The sequence below is a fragment of the Physcomitrium patens genome, chromosome 10 (assembly GCF_059467195.1).
Source record: "Physcomitrium patens ecotype Gransden chromosome 10, ASM5946719v1, whole genome shotgun sequence".
Taxonomy (NCBI): Eukaryota; Viridiplantae; Streptophyta; class Bryopsida; order Funariales; family Funariaceae; genus Physcomitrium; species Physcomitrium patens.
In genome coordinates, this window is record NC_143419.1 from 372,510 (window position 1) to 386,420 (window position 13,911).

A 13,911-nucleotide genomic window follows, 5' to 3' on the forward strand; every position below is an offset into this window, starting at 1 on the left:
TCGCAGAATTCGGATCTTATTTGTTACAACACGAGTTGCATCGTGTTCACCATATATAGTTCGAAACTCTGCCAAAAAAGCTTCCAAATTGTCCAATATTGGATTTCGTTGTTCAAGAAAAGATGAAAACCACGATAATGCAGAACCAGAAAGTAGAGTGCCAATAAACCTGACTTGTGATCCTGGAGTTGGATAGCTTTGCGGTTGAAGTTCAATTGCCAATTGTACTTGATTGATGAACCCTCGAAACTTTGATCTCGTACCATCAAATTTCTCAGGTAAGGCAATTCTTGGTTCTCTAGTGCTTATAGGGTGTTGTACAATTGGAGAAGGAATGTGATTTATTGTAGATGTTGAAGCAGCTCCGATCATCTCTATATCTCCACTTTCTGCTATTCTTGTTCTTTCATGTGTTGGTGAATTGAGTTGATGCATCGCAAGCATTAACTCCCTCATTTGCTCTTGCATTTGTGCCATTGCACTCTTCATTTCAACAAGTTCTGCCATAATGACACTAAGAAGAAAAATTTGTTTGATATTGCTCAAGACAAAAGAAAAGAAAGACTTGATAACAAAGAAGATACTAAGAACAATATCAGTTTAGAAGTGGGTAATCCGCAAACTTCTAATACGCTTATGTCTTGTCAAGAGAAAGGGGTAATCCACTCTTACTCAAGAAAAAACAAAGCTCTGATATTGTAAGTGTACTCTTGTTAATCTGTCAAGGACAAAGACTCGATGAGGAAAAATATACACCAAAAGGCTATCTCGATATAATAAGTCAAAATATAAACAAGTAGGTATATTAAAAGGAAACTGGAATGGCTATTGCCACAAGACAAGAAACTAAAGACTCTTGAACCTGGACTAGAAGCAAGAAAGGAGTTGACAAGAGTGAAGAAGCCTTCACTCTTGTCTCTATATATACTATCTAACTAGGGGCTACGTGGCGACGTTCTATAGGACCTCCAATATGTGTTGACTTTGTAGGACACATGCCTTGACTTACAAGGCAAGTTTTTCTACGTGTGGGCCACATAGTTAGCTTGATCTTCAAGCTAACAACATGTGTGGCACATGGCCAACTTGTTGACCACGTTTTTAATCCAAAAAGTCAATTAAAGACACCTATGAAGTCAAAGCAGCGTCTAGGAAGTTTCTAAGAAGCTTCTATATTAAATATTATATAATTAACTTACTTTTATCTATTTTTACTTACTTCTACCTATTTCTATATGTAATTATTAGCTTACATGATTATGGCCGTGACACTTTCTCCATACGCCGCTTCTTTTCTTCTAGAGTAAGGGATTTGACACGTACCGCATCAATTTGCATGTCCTCTACCTCTAAATGTGAATTCACGCTGTTTGCTGACATAGTTGGGGCGTGGCGAACCGTATGTTGTTTTGAACGTTGGTCTTGGCGGCGTTGGAATAGGCAGTTGTCGCACTTCACAACTTGGCTAATAGCTTCGTTGAACGTTTATAGATCAGGAAGAGTTAACAGCAAATCCTTCACATCATCCCTTAAACCCCAATAGAATTGACTCACCAACGCTTCTTTGTCCCAATTGATGTCGCATGCTAATTGCCTGAAGTCCGATGCATAGACTCATGTAGAGCGCATCCCTTGTCGTAGTGATCGGATCTTTGTTGTAGCCCATTGAACCTTGTCGTGTTCACCAAATGCTTTCGCAAATACCTCCAAAAAGGTTTCAAAGTTATTTAGTATGGATGATCGTTTCTCAAACAAAAGAGCAAACCATGATAGAGCTTATCTTGTAAGTAAGGTTCCAACAAGCCCAACACGTGACTCCTCCATTGGATAGCGTTCGGGCTGTAAAACTGTTATCAACCTGATTTGGTTGACGAATCCTCGAAACTTAGAATACGTACCATCGAACTTGTCTGGAAGACTACCTCGGGGCTCCTTATGTTATAGAATCAGCGGTGCTTGTCGAACCTGAGGCAGAGTTGCTTCTCCAAGTGCAGAAATTTGAGGCTGGTGCAACCTAGATTGTGCCATCCCAGATGCTCCATCATTATGAAGCCTTGCCACGACTCCTTCAATCTCTGCAGTTCTTTGCGATAACATAGCGAGGGCATTCATGATAGCATCCAACTTGGACTCCGAACTTTCCATCATACTAATGTTTTGGCCCCCGGCCATTTTAAGAGAAGGACAAAAATGACTCTACAAGAAGACAATATTGGTTTAGAGGAGGATACTCCACAACCTCTAAAATGCCTTAAGAGCTTCAAGAAAAGGAGTAATCCACTCTCTCCAAGAAGAATAAGACTCCAATATTGTAACAAAAGAAGTATCAATTTAGAGGAGGGTAATCCGCAACTTCTAAAATGCTAATACACTTCCAAGCAGAGGGGTAATCTACACTCTAACAAAGAAGAAACTAGCTCTGATATCTGAGGTGAGTGTAGTCTCGACAAACTGTCATGGATACAGAAATACAAACTCGAGATCTAACAAGAAGTTCAAGAAGAATTGGCAAGAACTAGATTAATCAGATGAGAACAACACCAGAGAGGTGAGCTAGAGTTCTAAGAGATGTGTTGTCGAGACTGAAGAACTCTTCAGCCTCGATTCCAATATATACTTTTATTTAGGAAGCTTCTCAAGCAACTTCTATCAACTAGGAAGCTTCTAAAAGATTCCAAAGACTTGTTTTTAGAAGGTTCTAGAAACTTGTCTCTAAAAGGTTCTAGAAACTTGTCTCTAGAAGGTTCTAAGGATTATGTCCCTAACATATATAGCTAGTAAAAATTTATTCAATAAATTTTTTTATTTCTAAAAAGATGTATTAGATGAAATCTATAACTTGATACTTATATGACAAGCTATGCAACCTAGAGGAAGCTTCTATAAGGCCTTTTTAATAATTAGTATATATAAAAATAAAATTGATGTCTTTTTCAATCTTATTAGTACATTTTATATACTATACTATTAATTCAAGCTTCTTTAAGTTCTTTATAATTATTAATAGTCATTTTAGTTTCTTTCTATCTAATACCTATTTTTTATATTTTATTTTATGTCTTTCAATGATATAAGAGTGTATTATTTTATTAGTGTATTATCTTAATTTATGTTTTTAATAGTTTGAAAAGATTACTAACTTCTTATGGTTTTTTTATTTTAAGAAATAAAATAATTATTCCAATTTTTGATAAATTTTGTTAAAATAGATCTTTCTAAAATATATTCAAAAAATTATTATTTTAGTAATATATTAGTATTATTTTTTAAAATTATCTTAATATTTTATATACATCTTTAGGATTTTATTTAAAACTTTATTCAAATAAAAATTTGATATTACATAAATGATATATATATATATATATATATATATATTTGTAACTTACACAAATGTATTTCTTTCATTAATTAAGAATTAAGATAATTTCTTGATATTTGGATCAAATTTCAAATGATATTTTTTTTCTAATTAGTAGTATAATTTAAAGTAATAATAATTACATAAAATATAAAATAAGATGTATAATCTAATGGCAACATGAGATATGTGTTTAATAATTATAGTGCAAAGTTATTGTATTGCAAGATTTTTACTAAAATTAGATATTTTAGTTTTAACTTATTTATGTTTGATTTTTTTTGTATCTTAAATCTAATTAATTTGATATAAATATAAATTTTTATAATAATATAGTTTTTTTTAGTATTAATTATTTGAATTTAGTTATATCAATCTATGAAACTTTGAGTCTTAATAAATAGATTTCTAAAGATTTATAAATAGTTGCGTTACTTGATTTGTCTCTTTTAAAGTAAAATTTTATTTTTAACACCTTTCAAAAAATGAATTATTACATGTGATTATCAAGGATATGAATTTCAAAGAAAGAAATCTTCAATACACTCTTCTGTCAATCAAAAGAACTAAAAAGTCACTCAATGATGATATAGTATTAAACTAGATTAGCTATTGCAAAAGAAAAGAAGACTAGAAAGACTTGAAATTTCTTGAATTTTGTAGTGTACATATAGGTGAATTTTGGGCAATGTATTGGTGTGCTAGTTTTGAATAAGTGTGCAAATTTTGAGATCAATCGAACAGTAAGATCAAAATGTATAAAGGATTTTGTGGATTGAGATCTCAAAAATTGGAGTTTGAAGGTTTTTAAGTTCTTTGGCAATTTGTCAATTGGATTGAAGTGAAATTTTTTTGTATAGATGCTAGACTCAATTTTCAAGAATTTGATGAAATTTGAGAGTAATTCAATGATTGAAGAAGGAAGTACTGGTGCTAGAAGTTTAGCATTTAGGTTGGAGTAGGAGGCCAGCCAGCATCCGATTGAATTATCTTGCATTTTTTTCAATTGATAATTGCAACCATTTCTGTACATCTTTTCTTCAGAGTGATGCATCCCCCTTTCCTCGGTGAGAGAATGTTGAGAACCAATTCCTCTACATGTCCCTAATTGTTGCAGCTGAGGTGAAAATGGTAAACTTTAGCTGGTGAAAATTAACTCCTGACTACAATAGAACGTGAACTTTGAAGTAAACATGAACGCCGATGTGAGGCTGTCGAAATCCCCACGCAGCACCCTCGGCTAAAAGTTTGAGCTGATTTGAAAATACGAGACCTGAAATGGAAGAGTAGGTGTCCGTGTCGTATAAAATTTGTTGAGTAAATGTGTTTTCATGAAGCTTCAATCATTTCAATCTGAGTTCATCGTACAGCAGTGTCTTGCAGTTACGGTCATGCTACTGAAGGACAACGGATGAAGCACAACCTCATGCTCGCATGTCAGCTGTTTGGCCTGAACAAAGTTGTCCTTCGTTTCAGTGGCAGAGACAACCGTGACTCATCGAACTTTTTTACGATTCATCACTAACAGGGGGCCATCTTCGCCAATGAGGTTGATTGAGGTAATGTCTATTGAGAAGAACAAGGTTGTACATCGAAAGCGATCCTTCTTCACTGTAGTTACCGACATATGCTCGTTGCTGAAAGTATATGCAGGTAGAGAGTGTGTATTCATTCAGGCAATTGTAAAAAGTACTATCTCCGGTTATCATTTGTACTTGAATTAGTGAGGAATCGACAGAAGCGTTCGGGAATCCAAAGGTGGTTTTGTGAAAAGGCGTTGACATCTAAAAGTTGTAGGGAGAATGGAGCAGCCACACTGGTTCAGTTCCTAAATTCTTAGCTCAGACCTCGTCGACCTGGAATCAAAATTGCCCAGCTGCAGTTATTGCTCCACCAAGCTTTGAATGATAGATGCCTTGGATTCACAGGCCGGCATCATGATAAGTGACTTGGGCACTCAGGTTCACTCACATTGCATTTGATCGCTGTCGCCAAATGGGGATTTGATTCTAACTGGAAAACATTCCCTGAGTTTAAAGTGAATTGGCTGTGGCTTTATTCTGCAGCTCTACGGCTTAGTTCCTCGTGTTGCTACACAGTGCAGTAGGGATACATGCAGGTGGAATAACCACCGATGATAGCATTGACAGTCTAAATTTGGAAGTGGCGACGAAGGACATTCCATTCAGAACCCCTTCCCTGCATTCATGTCAAGATATTGACCAGAAATAATCAACGTTCGGTGACCAGAAAAACGAGATCCTAACGGTGTATTCGACCTGGTACTGCAGTTATCTGAGGGAGAATGTCAGCAAAGGATGGGGGAATTTCCACTGTGGGAGCTGGCTCCTGACTCGAGAAGCATTTCCAGGACTTTCGTGGCCAAAAACTTTGCAGAGGGTGGTTCTGGTTACTGTGTAGAGGTTCTGCTCGTTTCATCTGAGAAAACGTGAAGAGTTTCTAAAACTTGGTCATACCTGTTTGAAATATGACGAGGGGGGAGAGTTGCGCAGTTGTATTTGGTGACACTACGTGTAGGGCTGACTTATCATTTCAGTGTTAGGATTGCATGAACTCTGATTTTCCTGGTTTACTACAAACCAGCGTTCATTCGGGAAGATGTGAAATCATCTGGTCTCAGATTCCTGTCTGGCAGTATGACAATCTGCTTAATGACACCTTGAGTAGACATTTTTGGTTCTGTGCGCAATGTTCTCATGATACTTTCATCTATTTTCAGGTCTGAATTTTTTCAACCAGGTTGCCCAGCATGCTGATGTGGAAGGTGGGCACCATCCGGTAAGATGGGTGCTAACTCATTCTCCATATGTATTTATTTAGATGTGATTCCTTTGAGAACTGGAATTTATATCATGATCTTTATCTGTACCTTGATCAGCAAGAACTCAGCTGGGAATTGTCCTGATGTTTTACAGAAGTATTCACCGTCTGCCCTTGTTTCCATCAAAATCCATTAACTATGCTAGCTCTGAAATTTTAATTGTAACTAGCATTGATAGATCCTAAAAAAGGGGGAGATAGTGGTCCGTATCGGAAGGAAAGGACATATTATTACTTCGTAGTCAACTTTCTATGAAGTAATCTAGAATAATCTGGTTACAGGAACACACTGACATAAGAATCTATCCAGGAGTTGCACTTGACAGACTCTAGGACCATCAATCTGGTGTTATCGACTGCGGCTGTGAAGGGTTTAACCATTCAGGACTTCAACTTAGCAAAACAGATCGACGAGAGTAATGTGTTGTACTCCTCCAAATGGTTAAAGGGAAACCCAAGCATGTAATGTTCTTGACAACGCCTTAATAATCGGCGTGATGTGCATTGCATCGATGTGATATAACATTCCATGTTGTTCTTCCATAGTTGTGGCCATGATGGTCTTGTTCTGTGAATACCGGCTGCGAAGAATGGGGCATCAACATATCGGCACTTTCAGTAGTAGATCATGTATCTGGACTCTGACGTGGCATGTAGCAATACACTGTTCAGCTGAATGGTGCTACTCATCGGGGGTTTTGAGGCTCACTCTTACTGTTACAGTTGTGCACTGACTGTTTAGTGTTCTGCACGTTACAAATCTTGCAGGATTAAAGCAGTGCTGCAGACTGAAGATGAAAATGCGTCAGGTATGTTATGCAAGCCCTCAATGCTGGTATTTAAAAAGACTTGAGCAATTTTCGCTGATAGTTAAACTTACCTTTTTAAAACTTCGAATGGATAATTCACTGTGTTTTATGTAAGTCGTGATGAAATTCAACTTTCAGTCAGTGTTCTCAGTTGGTGACACGAAAATGCTAGTCGAATGGTGCTCATGTATTAGGATATGTATTGACCTCCAGGTTTCTGCCCTTTGCTGCTGAGGACACCATTGCCACTCGCAGACATCAACAATCCAGGGAGTAAGCTTATGTCAGGAATATGCCAATTAGCCGAACAAGGTACAAAAGGAGGTTTTCCAGGAATGCAAGGAAAACATGAGTGGCCGGAACAGCTTTCCGATGAAGATTTGGGAAAACGGTTGAAGCTTCTGTCCAACTGGAACCTATCACCTGACAAAAGATCCATATCCAGAACATTTCAAGCCATAAATTTCTCTGAAGGTGAGACTTGGTAGACTCATCCTACATAAGCACTTGCCCTTCATCCAACTATGAAATATTACAAGTCAGTTTGACCCTTGTAGCATGCTTCTCCACGATGGGATTTGCAGCTGAACTTAAGAGTTCACTGGGGGGACAGGTATTAAGCTTCTGAATGCAGTTGCAAAGTTGGCAGTAGAGAAGGATCATCCTCCAGTTAGTGATTCTTAACCTATGAATTTTTTCTTTGTCTTCAATGCGTATGTTCTCTAGAATTATAAATACTGTGTGTTTAAAATCTGATATGAATTTTCAATGAAAAATCTTCAATTTAAGAGCATTTTAGATCATATACTTGGTCCTGTGCTTATGGAAACTGTTGCTTGTGGCAGATAAACGATGAGTGGGTTATTTGATTTAGAAACTTTCTGCAACCATCTCTTGTTAAGTTCTAAATCCTAGTGTGAGCTGCTTGAACCCATTGAGATCCACCCAGTTGATTCAGCTGTGATGGGTTTGTTTGGAGCAGGACCTACATTTAACAGAATGTCGGAGGGTGGTTGTTGAGATTACGACTCCACAATTTCAGGGGTTAACAATTTTGGACATGTCCTTGGCGGAGCACATTGATAAGATGGAGATTCAATATGCAGAAACTGCCACTGACATCAATTCCTTTCAAAAGAATTTTAATTGGGAACTAGAATCTTCACCTTCTGAAGACTGTAAAGTTCAGCGACCAGCGATGTCCCCTGAACAGCCAGAATTTGAAGTTCAACCAGATATTTCCATTGAACAGTAAGTTTTAGAAGCCATATATTACAACATAACTATGTTCTTTTGTCTGCAGAGATGATTTAGCGACTGATTTCTTGTGTCAAAGTTTCAAGCAATTTACCAAAGCAGAGTAAAATATTCATTCAATTTTATATTTTCTCAAAAAGCTAGGATTTTTCCACCACGCTCATGCCTATCAATGTATAGGACAGCTCTGACGCTTCTAAGCCTTATTTTAGAAGGTCAAGCAGGGTCTGCTTCACTGAAAGGTAAAATGAAATGTCATCCATGGGTTGCATCCACTTATCTACAGCAGTTTACACTCCATCTCTTCGCTGGTACTCTTGCTATTTATAGTCAACAAGTTTCTGAATGTCTAGATGACGATAGATCTTTGTTCCGTGAATTCTGAACTTAAAGTGTCCTCTGCGTATATAACAGTTCCGCTGGAGGTCAAGCAGAAGTTGATCCTAAGGATACAGCAACTCTGCTGCATTCCTTGATACTGGTATACGCCGGTGCTGGATTTGGAGGGCTCTCCATTCAAGAAGCTGCTAGTAGACTGAAAATGCAAGGCCTGCCTGGCCTGAAAGACAAAGCTAAAACTGTACAAATCGCGAGGATTACACGTAATCACCCGGATTTTGTGCCGTGCGATGGCATTGGATGCTATGCACTTCGAAAGTCCTTGTTGAAGAGCTTCCTGGCAGGGACTTTGGATGCGGAAGCTCTCGCAGACGAGAAGAGGATGGAGGCGATTGTGCTTGAGAAATATATTTCCCAGGGAGCACCTGACTCAGAGCAGTGCAAGTCAACCTCTTCAACCCCGTTGCCGGAAGTGTGCTCTCCTGGGCTGCCACAGTCTCGTGCACCCACTCCAAAACCTTACAAGACGATCATCCACACTCACTCACCCGGACTTCAACGCAGAAAAACACCACCAATATGTGGACACCGACTTGCTGCCTGATCAGGAACTCTTCTGAAACAAGGAACCACAGATATAGGTTTAATGGAGGACAGTGAGGACGAGAAAAAGTGTTATTCAAAATTCCAGTGATATATAAGACGCCGTTCATGTGAGGTGTAATCGGTCAAACATAGCTAATCAGTCCCTCCAATGCATTTCCTGACCCAAGCTTTACTGTTTTGGGGCTAGATCATGAGAGGTGAGATTTCATATGACCAGATTGCCAGCATCCATTTAGAGTTATGTGAATGTATAAAAACTATCCATGTTAGAGAGGATAATCAAGCATAAGAGCATCGGCAATGACTGATGTAAAATATCAATAATTGTTATCATTATTCGTTTTTCTTCCTCTTCAATCTGTTCAGTTTGACAGAAACTTGTCGTAACATGTACAGCATGAAGTATCTGTATATCATTATACAGCCAACCTAGACAGAATCCTTCATTTTGGGAATTTTAAGAGGTCAATCAAGAAATTGTTCCAAATATCAAGTTTCAAACCTAATCTAAACTGTAACTTCAAGTTCGTTTGTCAAGTATTGATGATGTATTGATGCTGTAGTAAAAACATCATCTAACGAATATCTCAAGAGATGTATTTTAATGTTATCGGGTACACATTCAATGTCAACACACTTTACAGAATAATGGAATGCTATTCATTAAACATCGATTGGATATTGAGTTAGGCTACTGTAGATAGTGTAGTGAAATGTTGAGGCAGACAACAATAAGTTTACACTAACCGTTGCCTTTGTTGTGACGTTGACAGGAAGCCTGAGCCTCTATAATTTGCATGCTGTAGGAGATCGGATCATAGAGGCCAATTACATCTCTCCACTTTCTGCCATTGTACAATCACATGCACTTCTGCTCATCCTCTGCAGCGTCTGATCTCATCGTTCCAAATACTATTGAAGATGTTGCTCTTTTACACGCTCACTTCCAACTGTGAAATATTTTGCGGTTCACGCTGCCTGGTTGCTGCATTGCCACACGTTCTCTGCATGTGCACTTCTGCAACAGGGAGATGAGAAGACCAGAGCTTGTTCACTTATATCCGAGATCTTGAAAGCAGAGAATGATCCAACTTGAAAACTATGAATCGGTACGTACCCATCTGGGCTTAGATGAAACCAATTTCTTCGCATCAACCTCAGTGAATTTTTTTAGTTTTATTTTATCCATCGACTTTTTGAGAAGGGGTACCTGAGTCGAGGTTGTTGAAATGCCTTGAGCTACTCAGAACCTGCTGATACTCTTGATCTCAGGCAATGGCACTGTTAATCATTGCCGAGCTTTAAGGATGTAACACATTGCAACTGAAGCAAAATGTTACGTCAGCCAGAGATTAAACATCGCACTCGCTTGGTCGATTGAAGATAAAAACTAATCAATTGAACAACTGGGTGTGATAGTGGCCTGTAAGCCATTTCTTAGACTTTTAAATCTTTGGCTGGCTGGGTTGTCTGTAATTTGTGCTTGGGCAAAAAGCATCTTTCAAATTGTTGTACCTGGGCCAGCTGGTCCTCTTTCATGTCTCCTTTCTAGCTCTTAGCCTTGATGACTCGGGCTTGATAATTCCTAGTGGAATTTTCAGTTGACAGCGATGCACTACTTCAGTGACAACACCAAGTTCTGTGGATTGAATTTGTTGGATTTGCAGATTCGGACCTTTGCTCCATGCGGTGATGGTAAATGCGACTGGGTTGAGAGCGAAACACAGCTACAGAATGGGCGATGGTACGCCTCAAACCAAATTCTTCCAGACGGAACGCAGATCATCGTGGGGGGTCGCAGCGTCACCACAGTTGAGTACGTTCCTGCAAACCGCCGCGGCACCTACAACCTCGACCTCCTTGTCAAGGTACTAAGATCGTCCTCACTACTTCAAAAATGTTCTTTAGTGATGAACATGGCATTCCTATTGTTCACATGTCTCGCTTGCAGTATTTTACTGAAGTTCTCGGCTGGAAGCTTTCACAGAGGTTTTTATAGACGTTGCTTTCTTATAAGATAACTAAGAATCTTCGCCTGCTGAGCAATGTGGCGTATAGATAGCAATCCTCAGTCTGAAATTTGGTAGAAATATTATCCTTGCTTGCGAAGAACCAACCAAAAATGCCCAAACCCCATAGGGATTTTGTCAAATCATATGCACATTCTCTTGCTCCTGCAATATCTGTACTGAGATTTTTCACAAGGTTGCCAATTTATCATACAACTCAAGAGGTAGAAATGAGTCATAATCCTGGCATATTTTTGGTGTACTCGCGTTATTAAATAACGATGAGTCATCTCAATGCAGACAAATGATGCAGAGATGGACAACCTGTACCCTTTCGTGCACCTGCTACCCAACAATCAGCTCTTTATATTCGCAAATCGCGACTCTATTCTCTATGACTGGCAGAGTAACACCGTAGTCAAGGATTTCCCTACCATCCCGGGATAGCCTCGCAACTACCCGTCTGCTGGGAGCCTCGCAACTACACGTCTGTGCTTCTACCCCTCCCTGCAGCTGGTGGCTTCAGTAATCCTGAGGTCGTGGTGTGCGGCGGTGCAGCATACGGCGCGTACCTGAGCGGCAACACAGGCGTGGGTACATCGCAAACATGTGGCCGAATCGCACCTCTGGTGGAAGGAGCAGGATGGGCAATGGAGGACATGCCCCAAAAGCGAACGATGGGGGACATGGTCATCCTGCCCACACGTGATGTGCTCATCATCAATGGAGCTGGAAATGGCGCGCAAGGATGGGGTGGCGCCACAAATCCTGTGCAGGCACCCAATTTGTACAACCCTTACAACGCCCCTGGAACCCGATTTTCAACTTTAACTGGGACGAACATCCCTCGGGTTTACCACTCCACTGCGAATTTGCTGCAAGACGGTCGAATCTTGCCGGCGGGGAGCAACACGCACCAATTCTACACGTTCACAGGATATCAACCAACCGAGTTGCGCATCGAGACTTTCTCTCCTCCATATTTCGGCGCCACGCAGGTTTACCTCAAGAAAGCTCCTGGAGGCCTGGGGTATGGAGACGACTTCACAGCCGTCGTGAAAGCAACAACTCCGACCACCATCGAACTGAATCTAGTAAACGCGCCATTCGTCACGCATTCCTATGCTATGGTACGTTGATACTTAGAATGTGAGCATTGTCTCTGAATCTGGATGCTGCTCCAGACTTTAGACTTAAACCCTGAACCAAACATATCTGACGCGTCCAAATGGGTTTCTGGGTTTTGATTTTTGGTTCTGCAGGGACAGAGATTGCTGCAGTTGGCGGTGTCTCCGCCTGCACAAAATTCTTACAGCATAGTAAGTTGAGGTCATTCATGAACTCTATTATAATTGTAAATTAAGTAAATTGAGTGCTTGAGCATGCACAATTATACAAATCGTATAAATAACGTTAAGAAGTGTATTTCTAAGGTAGAAGTTTACTAATGCTAATAAATGTGCATTCATTATCTAACCACAAAAAAAAATTAATGACTTTAAGTGAGATACAAAAATTAGTTCTTTGCAACAAGTGCTGTTATTGAATTCTTATAGTACAAGTTTATGATATAAAAATTGATTTATAAAAACACATTACATTGTTGAAGAAGTTAAGTCCAATTTCCTAATATTCAATCAATACAAGAAAATATACATTATAAAGTTGCATAGAGGTATGCAATGTATTTTAACTGCATATTGAATATAGGCAATAAAAAACTAGATAATAACCTGGATTATAGTTTGGTAAAATCATAAAGCCATCTAGAACTAAATAATATATAGATTAAAGGTAACTAAATATAGTAATAAGTAGTAATGGCTAAAATAAAAAGAAAAATACAAATGTACATTATTTGTATATTATTAGTTTAAAAAAATTAATATATGTATCTGTATATAAATTTGAAATATCTTACATTTAAAAAGTTCTATTGTAGATTTAATTAAGCCACATCGATGTTTAATTATAAGATATTATGTATAAATTTTTTAGATGTCTCATACTTGTCTTTGTTACAACTTTGTGATATTTTCCACAAAAAGAAATTTTTAATTTAGTCTTATAATTTATACATTTAAAAATTTTAAAAAGACTTCCTGAAGTTATACCAAATTTTAATTTAGTATAATTGATGAATCAAATTTTCTCAATGACAAAATATCTAGCCAGTTATAAATTACTTATTATTGAGCTAGATTTGTGATTATGTTTTCAAAATAATAATAAAAAATTTAAATTTAAGAGAATCCTTGCCATCTATGATTTATAATTTTTGAAGAGTAAAATAATTCAACTAAGAGTTTTTGCAGATTAACATTTTTTTGTATTTTGAATTCTATTGCAGCTGCAAATTACTACATTTCTAAATCTGAAATTATGTTATTTATGTTTTAAAAACTTTATCAAATGTAATAATATTTATTATTAAAAAATTTAGATAAATATGTCTAAATATGTATATGTATATGTACATATATATAATACATAAATAAATAAAAATAAAAACCTTCAATGATGCTATAAATTATTATGAACTAATGAAAGATTTGATAAATTATATTGTAATATGAGACTTTTTAAAATTTTATATTTTTAGTTTTTAGTGATAATGTATTGAAAATAATATTTTTGTTACATATGTATATACATATATATACTTAGAAATTTTTAAATGTAAATATTT

General features: G+C 37.6%; 2 protein-coding genes across 4 annotated transcripts; both read left to right on the forward strand.

Moving 5' to 3' along the window:
• Positions 1 to 5,182: 5,182 nt before the first annotated feature.
• LOC112287476 (uncharacterized) lies at positions 5,183 to 11,656 on the forward strand. 3 transcript variants are annotated; one of them, XR_012218319.1, is made up of 13 exons: positions 5,183 to 5,322; positions 5,653 to 5,784; positions 6,102 to 6,160; positions 6,513 to 6,664; positions 6,971 to 7,011; positions 7,225 to 7,485; positions 7,625 to 7,680; positions 7,994 to 8,262; positions 8,683 to 9,410; positions 9,987 to 10,322; positions 10,486 to 10,638; positions 10,881 to 11,081; positions 11,523 to 11,656. XR_012218319.1 is itself a non-coding variant. In XM_024530492.3 (9 exons), coding segments are annotated over exons 4-9 (1,158 nt in total). In that variant the 5' UTR covers positions 5,183 to 5,322; positions 5,653 to 5,784; positions 6,102 to 6,160; positions 6,513 to 6,662; the 3' UTR covers positions 9,212 to 9,590. The 3 variants fall into 3 exon arrangements, 2 of the variants coding, with proteins under 2 accessions (XP_024386260.1, XP_024386263.1); XM_024530492.3 differs by lacking the exons at positions 9,987 to 10,322; positions 10,486 to 10,638; positions 10,881 to 11,081; positions 11,523 to 11,656 and having other exon boundaries at positions 8,683 to 9,590; XM_024530495.3 differs by lacking the exons at positions 5,183 to 5,322; positions 9,987 to 10,322; positions 10,486 to 10,638; positions 10,881 to 11,081; positions 11,523 to 11,656 and adding an exon at positions 5,329 to 5,480 and having other exon boundaries at positions 8,683 to 9,590.
• A 216-nt stretch (positions 11,657 to 11,872) lies between these two features.
• On the forward strand, positions 11,873 to 13,154 carry LOC112287787 (aldehyde oxidase GLOX). Its single transcript, XM_024531189.3, has 2 exons — positions 11,873 to 12,352; positions 12,485 to 13,154. Exons 1-2 carry the CDS (start codon positions 11,873 to 11,875, stop codon positions 12,548 to 12,550), a joined length of 546 nt encoding a protein of 181 aa, XP_024386957.2. The 3' UTR covers positions 12,551 to 13,154.
• Positions 13,155 to 13,911: the final 757 nt, after the last annotated feature.

Excerpts from the sequence above, each read along its gene's own strand:
- LOC112287476 (XM_024530492.3), top strand. Across the intron at positions 7,012-7,224 it reads TGAAGATGAAAATGCGTCAG|GTTTCTGCCCTTTGCTGCTG; the intron begins GTATGTTATGCA and ends ATTGACCTCCAG. Across the intron at positions 8,263-8,682 it reads CCAGATATTTCCATTGAACA|TTCCGCTGGAGGTCAAGCAG; the intron begins GTAAGTTTTAGA and ends CGTATATAACAG.
- LOC112287787 (XM_024531189.3), top strand. The coding sequence starts at position 11,873 with ATGGAGGACATGCCCCAAAAGCGAACGATGGGGGACATGGTCATCCTG. Across the intron at positions 12,353-12,484 it reads TCACGCATTCCTATGCTATG|GGACAGAGATTGCTGCAGTT; the intron begins GTACGTTGATAC and ends TTGGTTCTGCAG.